The sequence below is a fragment of the Thalia democratica genome, chromosome 3 (genome assembly GCF_965202585.1).
Source record: "Thalia democratica chromosome 3, ktThaDemo2.hap1.1, whole genome shotgun sequence".
In the NCBI taxonomy this organism is placed as follows: Eukaryota; Metazoa; Chordata; class Thaliacea; order Salpida; family Salpidae; genus Thalia; species Thalia democratica.
Window position 1 is genome coordinate 38,294,149 of NC_139167.1, and position 13,999 is coordinate 38,308,147.

The 13,999-nt window shown below is 25.3% G+C and overlaps 1 protein-coding gene across 1 annotated transcript; it reads left to right on the top strand.

The window, feature by feature from the left end:
- The first annotated feature begins 4,025 nt into the window (after positions 1-4,025).
- LOC145831754 (uncharacterized) lies at positions 4,026-11,295 on the top strand. The gene is made up of 5 exons (XM_082939080.1): positions 4,026-4,208; positions 7,316-7,555; positions 7,685-7,899; positions 9,433-9,640; positions 10,263-11,295. The coding sequence occupies exons 1-5, from the start codon at positions 4,047-4,049 to the stop codon at positions 10,920-10,922; spliced, it is 1,485 nt and encodes a 494-aa protein (XP_082795206.1). The 5' UTR covers positions 4,026-4,046; the 3' UTR covers positions 10,923-11,295.
- Positions 11,296-13,999: the final 2,704 nt, after the last annotated feature.

Here is a 13,999-nt window from a genome sequence, read left to right on the forward strand (position 1 = left end):
GTGAAAAGATTATCGATAGCGGAACATTTGTTTAACAACATCAATTGTTAACTATAAGCTTTCAAGATTAAAAGTTATTAATCATTGTAGTAATTTAGTTGACCTAGTTATTATCATTATTAGTTATTAGTCTTTTGAACAAAAAGCATTAAAAAAAAAAAAATTTTTGCACAAAAATGTTTTGGTTCAATGACCTGGATAGCAAAAAGACCTCTCGGTCATCGAGTTGCATACCCAAACTTAATCAAATTTATAATGAGCTAAAAATGAAAAAAAAAAGAAAAATTTAAACTCTAAAACGAAAAGCTCTATGAAAAATGACACTATTAAACTTTACAACATTAAATACTTTTCTTAAAAAAAAATAAATAAAAATAGAATTTTCCAAAAAATTTAAAGAATTTTTACAGACACATATATCTAACATTGTATACACATAAATATGTATCTAACTTTACGTTAAAAGGTTAAGTTTATATCTGAAGTTTTAATTTTAAAATTCATCCAGAAGTTTGCAAATAAATTACCCTTTTAGATTTAAAAAAGAGAAAAAAAAAATATATATATATTAAGTCTTTTCCTTTTTTTTATGTGTGTTTAAAAATTTCGACTCTACTACCAACTTACTTTAACTTATCAAAAAATAAGTAACATTAAATAAAGCTATAACATTGAAAAAAATAAAAATAAAGCTGCAATATTCAAACAAAGTAAAATAAAGCTGAATCTATAAAAAAAATTTTGCTTAAACTAAATAAAAAGTATAGAATATATATATCATTTTAAAGTATTTTGTGCTAAAGAGGTTTTTTTTTTTACTTAATAATTTAAGTTGAAAAATAAAAATATTTCAAATTTGAATAGTTAAATAAACCATTGTTAAATTTTTTTAGAATTTTAAAGAAGTAATTTTTACAATAACTGAATTTAAGTTTTAAAAATAAAAATATGAAGATACGTATTACGTAAAAAAAACAATAATTATTTTAACAACAATGATATTAACAATAACAAATTTCTTTCCATTAAATCAAAAAAAAAAACTCTTTTCTCTTTGAAAAACTTGTCTAAGTCTTAACTGAAACAATAGAAAGAAAACAAAATTTGTTAACATAAAAAAGAAGAATTTTGCTTTGCTCAAAAAGAGATTTTTTTATAATAAATTTGCTTGAAATAGTTATCTCAGCTTGCTTTTTAAATACTTTATTTTCTGCTAAAATATAAACATCTATAACTATTCTTTTTACATTTTCATGCAATAAAAAAAAAATAATAATAAAATATATATAAAAAAGAGTTTGTAAGCAGAAAAAAAAAGTTTGTAAGTATTCTAAACTTAATTCAAAAAAGTAATTTTAAACAATAATCTTAAAAATAATGAAAATCAGACAGAAAATGCTAAAATCTCGATTAAACCAATGTTAATGTAACCAAACAAATCTACTTTCCAACAAAAATATAAAAAAATAAACAAAAATTTGGACATTAAATGAACTATTAAATAGTAATCTTAAACTACAATCTTAAAAATAATTAGAGAAAAAATGCTAAAATCCAGACTTAACCAATGTTACGGTGACCAAACAAATCAACTTTCGGAAAAAAAAAAAAAATAAAAATTAATAAAAATTTGGATATTAAATGACAAGTACTAAGTTAGATTAGTGAATATTTCAATTTTTTAAAATAAGCTAGAATTATCTAAAAAATAAGAGTTTGAAGATAAAGTGCCTTTAGTTGTTTAATTAATTGACCGTTATTTTTTTGTATTATACTGAATTAACAACTGTTTTTGCATTGGTTACTTTTTTATTTGTGCTATTCTTAAAAGTACTTAATAATTTTTCAAAATTTTTGTTGTTTATAATGAAAACTGTGTTTAAGTTTTTTTTAGTTTGCAGTACCTTTCTGATATTATGCAGTATAAATATGATAAAACGTTTAAAAAAACATTGGAGTTGTTTGTAGTTTCGGTTTTTATTTTAAACAAATAAGATAAGATAAACAAATTGAATTTGTTCTTTATAAGTTTAATTCTTCTGAATTTATTTATATTTTTTTTATCTAAAATTTTTGAATATGAGTTTTTTTTTTCTCTTTTTCTTTTTATGTGTCCTGCTTATGTTTAGTTTCACGAAAGTTTTTAGACTAAATTTTTGTACAAAAAAGTCCCTAAGTTGCAAAAAGGTAGAGCTTGCTTAACAAAGATTCTGTACCTGAGAAAATATAAATGATAGTAAGCTAATATTTTTACTAAGCTTCTATCAATTTACAAAAATTACTTTATCAAACTATTCCAGCCTTTACCAAATAAACAGGCTTTAGATTAAATAACTTATGAAATTTTAGCATCACATGATCACAATATTTTATATATATACTAATTTATTAATAAACATAACTTGAGGAAAACTTTAAACTTTAAGTCAGACACATGTTGCACATAAATACATGTTGATCTACTTAATCTATAAAGTTTAGAGCATTTTATACAAATTTTAAATAAAACAGCTGATTACCAATTAAATATTAAATACCTGTATTTTGTGAGGAATGCTAGCCACTTCTCTTGACTGATATGTGGTCAACTCTAGGTTAAATTTTTTGGGATGTTTTTATAAGACCTGCATAGCTGAACGAACTTGATGATTGATTATGCCAATTGTTGCAAGTAATAAGAGAGCAATATTATTTTATCAATCTGGTGTTTAGTACTTACAAACTTAAGAGGGGAACACTAAACGACAACCATGTTATGTTTTAACTTTTAAGATGGTTTACGAAAAATAAATCCTATTTAAAGTATTCATTAAGTTTATTTATAAAAAATGAAAAATTTTCTAAAATACCAAGTTGTTATCTATGATAAAATCAGCTACATAACTCTACACTTTTACCCATATTTATGTTAAAAAATATAATGGACTTTTTTGTATTAGTTTTCTGATTTAAATTTTAAGTTGTCAGACTTTTACTTGTTTTCATGATCTTTACTGTGTTTTAAAGCTAAACCTAATAATTATTAGTTAGAATTCTTTAGTAGATTCATACATTTTAAATATTATAAGGTGTCTTCAACTTATATCTGCTGGTCTTCCACAGAATTAAAAAAATATTATTGGAGTCTTTTCTGATAACTAGGTTTTCACATACTGGTTTTTATCACCTATTCAAATTAGCCCTTCTCAGAAGATTATCAATTTAGTTTACTTTAGTATAACTTATTCACTTTTACAAACTTTTTAGTTTTTATAAATGTATTAGGCTATAAATATAATACAGTCACCTCTCCAGATCTATGCACTTGCTGCACTCTTGTTTAGTTACGCATTTTAGAATACTTAAAGAATTCAAAAAATTATAATTAGAAAATATATTATATTTTAGATATATTGTATGTATAGTTAACAATATGTTTATTTTTTTATATAATTCAAGAAAGTTTTAACTAAATATTTTGAAATCTATTGCAGGGTGTAGATTTTTAATAAAATTTCTGAAACTTTATACAATCAATTGCATTATTAGAAAACAGCCAATAAAGTATCTAAATTTGCTACCTCTGTTTAGTTAGCACTTTTGCAGTGGACACAATGCTTTGCAAGACGTGACTGTACTATTAGCTCAAAAGTTTTAGCAGTACTTTATTAAGTTCATTGGACAACTAAGAGATATTATTGTATGTTTTAAAAAAGATAATGCTTCATATCACTCACTCAGTTTTACTTATAGTTTTGTAAAAAAGCCAACTTTTTTAAATAAAAATAATTATCTTGTATTGTGTTAAAATTTATTAAAAAAAGTACTTTTTAATAAAACACTTGGTTTTATTTTTTCATAAGGTAATTCAAAAGTACTTTTTTTAAATAAAATAATACTTTTTTAAATGTTTTTTTTTTACTGTACTTATAAAAAGATCATATTAAGTTGAACTTACTAAAGCAGGTTAATGTTCAAAGCAAATAAACCTCTGATTAAATTAACAATTTTATTGTATAGAAAGTTTACTTCTTTTCAGTATGATTTTAAGACAATATTAAAACGAAATGAAAGTGTCTGTGCCTACAATCATCAGCTTAACGGCTCATAACAATGCTACTAGTCAATTTAATGAGCTAAAACAAAAACTAAAAAACTTAAAAGACGTAAAGTTGAGTCTGCCAGAAACAATTCCAACTGCAATTAAAGTTGGAGAATCACACAACCCGGTAAATAAAAAAAAGCCTTTAAATTAATCTAAATCTATATAAAAAATTGTTTTATGAAAACTCGTTACATTAAATATTTAAGTATAGCTTTTAAAACAAATAAATAAATTTTCTAGTAAAAGTATCACAACAATTTAACATTAAAATAGTATTATAAAAACTAAACATTTAACCATAAAAGAAAGTTGAGTAATTAACAAATTGTAGTATATACTGATAGTTTCTTGCTTTTTAAAATTTATACTTGGTATATTTTTACTAATATAAATATATATGTACTTTTTTTGTACTTTTGAAATAAATTCAATTGGAGCTTTGAATTATCTAAAATTTCACACAGAGTTTTTTTGTGGTATTTGCAAAGTGTAAAAAAAATTCTAGCTGAAAACTCAAAGCTTGCCATATTTATAAGAACTTTAATAACAAGCTTTGAAAAAAAAAATTGAAATATAAATTTATAATGTCCTATTATACGGAGTTTTATAAAAATTACTAAAAGTCTATCTCTTCTTTCATTTTTAAGCATTTTTGTTTAAATTTTTACTAAATGTTTTTTTACTATTACAAACAACTTGGTAATAAAAGGTTTTTGAAAAAATAACGTTATAAAGGAAAAACATATTTTTTGAATAAAAAACAAAATAAAACTGTATCCTACAAATGGTATATATTTTTTTAATGTTTGTACTGAACAAAAGTGTTGCTCAAAAACTGTAGAAGGAATAAAGTTGTTCATTAATTACTCTATGTTTGCTTTTTTAGTTTGTTCCTTACACTAGAAACCTATTGAACTCTCTAATTTTCAATGCTTTTATCTCAAAAGCTGCTACTAACTTTATAAATTTAAGATTATAAATATCTGGTGGCTTAGTTCGTAAATGTAAATAATATGACTTTTTTTAATAAAAAGTGATTTAAAGGGAAAATAGAACTAAATAATGTTTGTTTATAAAATGGTTTTTTTTTAAACAAAAATTTAAGTACTGTATTAACTAAAACATGCTACTTCATCTTGGTGAGGTAAAGAACCCAAAAAAAACATGCAAGATCTATTTTGTGGAAAAATTGGGATAAAAATAGCCTCTGTAAACAAAATAAGTAAATTACTTTTATTATTCCCACGTTTGAAAAAGCTTTATTTTAAAACTTATAGAACAATTGTGCAAAAAAATAACTTCTGTTTAAGCATTTTCTGACAACTGCTTTTATTGCTAAAAAATTGATAGTATAGTATTGCCAATTGTAAAAGTAATTAGCTAAACACAAACATTAGAACTCACAATAACCATTTCAATCAATTTCAGCTAAATTTTGTTTATGCAGTTAAATATCTGTATCTTAATTATTAGATGCTTTTTAAATCTACAGCTCATGAGTTGGAGTTCAATTAGTTAGCTATACTAAAGGGTTGGTGTTAGAAAAGCTTTAGCACTGAGTCACGTTACTTTAGCACGGAGTGACACCTTAGCATGTACCTTTACTTAAGTACAATTGTTACTTTTTATTTAGTAAGTTAAATAACAACTAATATTGTATTGAATAAAATGTTTAAAACTGAAATAAATACAGTCAATATCCCGTTGAGTAGGCATTTTAGGCTCTTTAAAATGTGAATTTAAGGGGAATAATACTTAACTTATCAAAATTATTTTGGTTTAAAATTATAATCAAGTTGCATGAAAATTGTAAGACAAAGCTTGGTAACCTTTTTAAGTTAATTACTATTTATACTAAAATAAATCACTTGCAGGTAGCGATAAGTTAGAAAACATCCTTTGTACACTCTAATTTTAGAGAAGAACTATATTTAATAAAAAAATTAGTAATAAAAAGCAAGTAGTTGGGAAATTAAATGGTAATTGAACTATTAAATACTTAGTTAAATGTAGCTCACTATCACAATAATGTAGTTTTATTACAATAATGTTGTTCATTTTCATAATAATGTAGAAATTTGGTTTAGGATAGAACAATCTATCTTAAACAATAATTTTTATTGTATCAGCATTTAGAATTGAATTTATTATACAACACGCTTTTAATTTCATTACTGTATCTTTTCTATGTATCTATACTGTTTAAGACAGTTTTTTATCTAAAATTTAATTTTATACCATAGAGAGACAAACAGTTTTTGTACTTTTAAAAAACTGTAAAAGAATTTCAAAAAATTTTGAGCAACTCTGTTTACTGTTTATTTGTGTTTTGTCAGATACGTTTTCAAGAACTTAATTTGTAAGTACTTTTGATTAATTTATTTTAAAATCATTTTTAATAATTTTACTATGTTTACTTGAAACAACTTTCAAAATCACCCATTATTCATCTTTAGCTATAACAACTACTACATAAAAGTAATTTATAAAACTCATTAGTTATCTTTTTTAATGTTTTCATTTTTACTATAGATACTTTAAACCTCAAAAAGGCTTCAATTTAAGTGTTTTGTTATTGCTTAGATTATACTATTTTTCAACTGTTGATCACAACCCTGAAAATCAGCTCAATAACAGTTTTGTTTATTGATTTTGTTTTAATTTCCTAAAATTCCTAAAATTTAGTGAGTAAATTGCAAAATTTTGTAGATTGTATAATTGTTGACTAGCCATAATTTCAACATGGTAATGCTTTTATGCTTTTTATATTTCAAAAAGATTTTTTAAACTAACATAATTCTTTGATTTTTTGCACAACCCTCTAATTATAGTTCGTAAATTTAAGCATTTATATCATAACTTTTATATTTTTTATAAAACTGTATTAACTGACGACCTCATTGCGAGAAAAGTTATTTTTATTGATGTAATTTGAAATATTTTAGATATTTTAACTGTTGTAGCTTTTTAATAAGTTTTATAGTTCAAACCTTTAAAGAGAAAATCAAAACAGACCAAGTTGCTTAAAATTAGATAACAAATAACTTCCTGAAGTACTCTGTACTAGAAAATTTAACGAAAAATTTTGCAAGATAGTTTAAAAAAACAACTGTAGTCTCAAAACTAAGTTTTTAATTTAAAGCAATTAATTGGTATGTATTTTTGTCTATTTTTTAAATTTAATAATGCTTAAATTACAAAAAATATATTTTAGAAAAGTATAATTTTCAGACATTTCGATATTTGTACACCTTGGAAATTAAGTACAATGGTGTCATTGGAAACATCACTGCAACTGGTGAGGGCAAAAACAAAAAAGAATCAGAAAGAGCTTGCTATTTGAAAATAAACAAAGAGATTATTGATTTTATTACAGTAAACAACACAGAAGAAACTACAATAACTATTACAGGATTCAATGACACCTTGAATTCAAGTTTACCAGTATCTACAGAAAATACTCCTAATAAGGTTTAAAAAAGAGTTAAATGTTAATATTTTAATTTTTATGACTTGGTGTCATATGTTATACTCAGACAAAAAGTTTATGGTGTTTTATGATTCTGTTATTAAGATTATCAAAATAAATTTTTAAAACAGAAAATATTCAAAAACATTTTTTTTTTGAAATCTCAACAAGTTGAAAAAGACTCAAAAGAAGTTCAAGAAAAAACTGAACAAAAAGTATTCTATGTGACTAAAAAAGACAATGGGCTTCTTGGAAAAGGTGGCTTTGGAAGTGTTTATATCGCTGTGAAAACTAATGAAAAAGACAAACTTGTTGCAGTAAAAGTTCCTAAAAATTCTCAAGAAAAGTAAGTACATATTTTAGTACTTACTTGTTTACAAACCGTATCTAATTCATAAAGTAAACAGAAAGTAAAGTTGTGTAATGATAAAAGCTTAGGCGTAATTATTGAAGATAGTAAATTCTAAACTGTTATCTTAACTAGTTAAGCTTTCAACTATATTTTTAAAATTAATTTAACAGATCAACACACACTTGAAAGTAAACTGTTAGTTTTTAGTTAATAAAACAGAACTGCCACACACTCAGGACACTCAGAATAACTCAGTATATTTTAAAGTTTTAGAAAATCTCAGGGTAACTCAGGATGATTTTAATTAAAAGAAAACTCAGGCTGACTCAGGATAGTTTTGTTGTTTTATAATTAAATTAGGATAAAATTTAAAAAAACCTCAGGACATACTTTTTTTAATTATGATGAAACTTAATTGATTTAGTTTCAATATTTTGTTCTTTTATAACCAATTTTGGTGAAGCTTTTATTAGTTTTGAAAAGTAATTTTATTTTAATGTATTAGAAAAACTCAGGATAACTCAGGATAGTTTAAGATCACTAAGGGCAGTTTTTGGTCACTCAGGGCAGTTTTTTGACTGGAAGATTAGCAATCCTGAAAAAATTTAAAAATATAGTTAAGATATGTTTATTATGATTTAATAACAATCAAAATACTTACAAATTTTATTGTTCGAAATATTAAGAAATGTAAATTAAAGTGCTCATTTAATATTTTTAAGTTTTTAATTTGTTATAAAGTAAATACTCTTATAAGTTTTGATTACAAAAATTTTCTTTTGACAAACTATGTTACACATTTTAAGCTGTTTGAATTTATTAAACCTTTTGCAAAACAGTTGGTATACTAGCCTTGAATTTTCAAAAGTAGAATTTATTAAATTTATTTGTTTTTAATATAATTGTACTTAAATAAGAAATTTTCAGTTTATTTTAAGCACTGACAAGCTCTTTGAGCGAAACTTGTTTTACCAAATAAACTATTAAAGGAAACTATACATTTGTTCTCCTTTTACAAAGTAGAAGCCTCTTTTTTTCAACAATAAAACTTACAGTACCATTATGATATAGTAAAAAATTAGCTTAAGTAAGGAGTAATTTTAAATGAGTGAAGTATTCACAAGTTTCTAAAACACTGTCAAAATATTTTTCAAATCGTAGTATTTTGTTCTTAAACTATTTTAAAATTTCATAGTAAAAGTTTATAAATACATCATTTTACTTATTTTACTCTTATAGTTACTTTATTTTGTAATCAAAAGCTATACAAAAGTTTACTGTTTTATTTACTTAACAAATTAAACGTTTTATCGATATTTTGTTTGCATTGAAAGCACATAGTTTTTTATCAGCATTCATTACTAAAAATATTTGATAATAACCTCGCTTTTATTTTAATCATCAACTGTAAAAAGTGTGTTATATAAAAGGCGACTAATTTAAAAAAAATATGTTAACTTATTCTAGTTAATTGTTTCTAAATAACAACTGAATAGCAGGCTCGAGTGTAGAATAAATTTTTCAAAGGTTCAATGATGAAATTAAGATTCACCAAAAAGCCAACCAGCAAGGGTGCCAATTTATTTTGAACGTAATAGAACAGCTCCACGTGAAAGACCGCACGCTAGTTGTGCTGGAGTACTGCAAATATGGCAGTTTGAAGCAAGTTGTCGAAAGGCTGCGAGAAAAAGATGAAAAAATAAGTCCCACTTTGACAATGAGAATTTTCAATGAAGTAAATACTTTTATGTGTTTTCTGTTCTAAAAATGCAGTATAATAATTTTGAAATTTCGCTAAAACTTGTAATTATAATGTTTAAATACAATACAATGTATATCTAAATCTGATCATAAATTTTTTTGACATTGTATGTTACTTCGACTTGTAAATTTTTGAAAATATATTTCAATTCGTGATGCAATCAAACTTAATATGTTTCAAATTTCATAATGATTAGAGATGACTTGCTTATAATTAAATGAGAGAATAAACAAAATCTTATACATCTAAAGATATTTAAACAGTTTTTTAAAACCTAGTTTAAAAAGTTTTTAAAACTTTGTTTACAAAATTTGTAAAGAAAATCAAATCTTATAGCTTAATCATTTCAAAATTTAGAGCCGTTACTAGTTTATTGTAAAAGGTTTACCCTTATTTTTGAAATTAAAATGCATAAATTAAAATGCATTTGACCTTAAAAACTTTAAAGGTCAAACCTGTATAGTTCTTGTATTATATATGCATGGTTTAAACAGATTTAACAAATGAACCAATTCAAGTTGAACATTCATATATTTTTCATTTCTTGTATTTGTAAAAGTTTTGTACCTAAACCCCTTATTTATTTTTTTAACAGACCGCCAACGCCCTGCAGTACCTGCACGCGAAAGACGGCAACAGCAGGAGGATCACGCACAACGACCTGAAGCCCGCCAACATCCTCCTCGCTCGCGGCTTCCACGCGCGCTTGAGCGACTTCGGCGGCGCCACTCTCGCCACGCAGACGGAAAGCAGGCCGGAGGGTGAAGAACGAAAAGCAATTTCGCAACACACGAGGTTCTTCACACCGCGCGACCGGTGCGAAAATCCCGGGGATTTACCGAAAAAGTCCCACGACGTTTTTGGCTTGGGCGCGGCCGTTTTCGCCACCGTCGTGAAAGTCGATCGCAGGTTTCCGCAGTTTTGGCAACTGTGCGAAGATCCGTTCGAGGTTGACGCGCACCTTTTTGAAGAGATCGTTTCGCTGAAAAACAGCGGCGGGGAAAGCGCGCGAGAGGCGAAATCGATGAACTGCTTGAGGAAAATAATCAAAAAGTGCTCCGTGCTGAAAGGTTCGGCCGAGGAAAGCGACAGGCCGAAAATCGAGGACGTCAAAGTTTACTTTGAAAAGCTCATTGGTGGAGTTGAAGGTTTTTCAAAAACAGTTTCAAAAGAAATAAGCAGGCTGGAAGAGTTTTTGAAGGTGGAAGCATTTGCGTATGATGACACGTGGGTCAAGATTGATGAGGTAGTTTGATAGCAGTGCAGATTTAACATTACAGTGCTGACAACCTGTTGTAGTGACTTAACTTTTTGGATAAAACGAAGAACTAATTACTAGTTTTCCTTAACTTCGTTAATCATATTATAGTTTGTTCGAACATTTATCTATTTTTAAATGCTAAGTGTTAGTTTACTTTTAGCTTTCGACATTCTAAAATTCTGTTGCAACTAAAACTAATAATTTTGTTGACTTGTTCAGATATTATTAACACTGCTATTTGCGTCAAACTATGTTTTTATTAACATTTCTTTTAATTTCTATATTTCAAATAATTAAATAATGTTTTATAATGATAACATTTTACATTGTTCACTTTTTATACTATCTAACCAAATTTAATTATTCAAGAGGACACTTTGATTATATTTATTTTATTTTTAAAGTTTAGTGATTTTTTACATTTATACTTGTAACCATACATTTAAGTTACTCAAGATTTTGTATAACCTCAACATAAATTTTCTAACTATGTTAATTAAAAAAATTACTGTTCTGTAAAAGTCGTATCTAAAAAAATCATGCTTTTATTGAAACTTTCAAAAAATAAAACTTCATTATGCTATGTTGCTAGCTTATTTTATCCTAAATATCTTTAAATATCTATAGTGAAGAAAACTGTAATGTCTACCTTAATATTGTAAAAAAAAAACTATTTTATAAATTGAGTTTTTAGTTTCAAATAATTACAAATAGAATTGGTGCATTTCTAATTTTACGGAAATGGTTTAAGAAAAAAGCAATTAATTCTGAAGTAAATTTTTCTTTAAATTTCAGATAATTTAGTGCTGGAGGAGTCTGCGGCATAAAATAAGTAAGTACCAAGGTTTAATGGAAAATGTTTTTTGTTGCCTGAGAAAAAAAAAATTATCCGCAGTTTTATTTGAACAATTATTCTGAAAATATTAAAGAAAGTATTTAAAAGATACTTAATTAATTGTTAAAAATAACGGAAACACTTTGTTTACCCAAAGTTAAATTAAGAGCATACTTTTAATTTTTTGTTTTAAAATGCTTAAATTTGCCTGAAACTGTATTGCGGGCCAGGTATTTATGTTTGGCGGGCCGTAATTTGCTGAACCCTAAATTAGACTAAAAACCGTAGGCAGTGTTTTTTTACTGATTTCAATAAAAATTACCAATTGGTAACTTATTATAATTTATTTTCTGCAATTTAGAATTTATTATAGTTTTCAACCTAAAATGATGTGATAAATATTTTTTTGGTGTAGCGGTTGTATTATTAGTAATTTGATGAAGGAAAAAAATCTGATGTTTTAAAACTTCTTAACAAAAGTTAGATTTAGTTATAAAACATATGGTTTACTTAACCATGTATAGTATAAACAACATGTGTTTATTTACTAAATGCTAGTTTGGTATGCTATCAAAATCCACCCAAGTTTTTGTTTTCTTTATTTGCTAATTTATTTTATATTTTTTGAATTTTCTTTTATTTACTTTTCACTATCACTGTTACCCCTAACCTTTACCCTCGATCGGTAAGCGGTTCTCGAACTTGACTGGGTGGATTTTGAACGCGGGTGGACTTTGATAGTATACCGTTATTTTTATAATATATTGTTGACGTTGTTAACATATTTATGTTTTTATAAGAATGAAATTCATAAGTTTTATCCTTAATTAATTACTTATAGTTTTAAAACATTTTTTTATACACATAGTTATGAATCATAAAAATTGTTTCAAATAAATGTTAAAAAAATATTTTAAGGTGATTAAGCTCAACTATCTTTATTGTAGCACATAATTTCAAAGTTTTTTTAGGGATAGTAAACAAAATTTTTAATACTGTTTTATATACTGCAATAATTTTTTTAATTTACTTACTTTCGATTAAAATTACTTCTATAATATTTACTTATTGTTAATCATCTTATAAAAATAATTAAATTGCATTGTTACAGGGTTGCCTGTAATCTGACAATTTAGGCAAAACAAAATTTGGAACCTGAGAAATTAAAAAAAATCTGGACTTGAAACAAGTTTTGCATGAAAATCTAGATTAGACACGAAAAACCTGTCATATACAATACCTTTTGTTGTATAATTTTTTGTATTAAAATCACATTTAAAATAATATTACAGTATCTTTTCAATATTTTATATAATTTTAGACAGTTTTTTACCGTAAAATAATATTTATTCTAAAAATGGACTAAAAAGTTTTACTTTCAAAAACCTGCAGAAAATTTTCGAAAAGTCTTTGGCAACCCTGTTAGTTAGTTACATAATACCATATTTTTATTCAAAAAAGAATAATTGAGTAATCACTCTCACCTTTTATGAGCATCATTATTTAAGCCTAAAAACTCAACTAGTTTTATCAGGGTTACCACGTTTTTAGGCTAAATCAAGATTGTTTTTAATTTTTAGAAATCTTGAGCTGGTCAATTTTTTATAAAAATAAAACTAGTTTTTTGTTGGAACTTCGATTAGATTGAATTAATACAGTATCAATGTTTTATTATTTTTTACTGAATCATGCTTCAATTAGTGTTTACTTTTGTTATAAGTTTTGTCGTGTTTCTTTCAAGTTTTAGGTGAATTCTTCCGCTTTGCAGATAGCTCTAACTTAGTATAGCAATTCGTTTTAAAGATTTTTTTTTGTAAATCTGACGCGTCGACTAACAAAGTTGACCCACCTTGTTTATAGCGTTTTTAAACAAAAAGTGAGCAAGCACAGTCGTGATATTCGTGTTTTAAATTAAATCAAAGCTATTTAAAAATACAACGTAAAGTGAATTTCGGTAGAGGTTTTTAATTAAAAAAAAAAAGCTTAGCTTGTTTTATGCTCATTCGACATAGTTTTTTATTGCCTGGGTAAAAAGGGACAATGGTTTGTTAGTAAATGGAACGAATCATATTTGAATGAGTAGAAGATTTTTAAATAGAAAGAACAAACAAGTAAGTGTATTGAAAGTTTATTACTACACTTAAACAAAACATCTCCCAGCTGAAAAAAACACAAAAAAGATCTTACAACATCATAGATCAATAGTCTGTTGTTGTTAATTTTCATTTATACAATT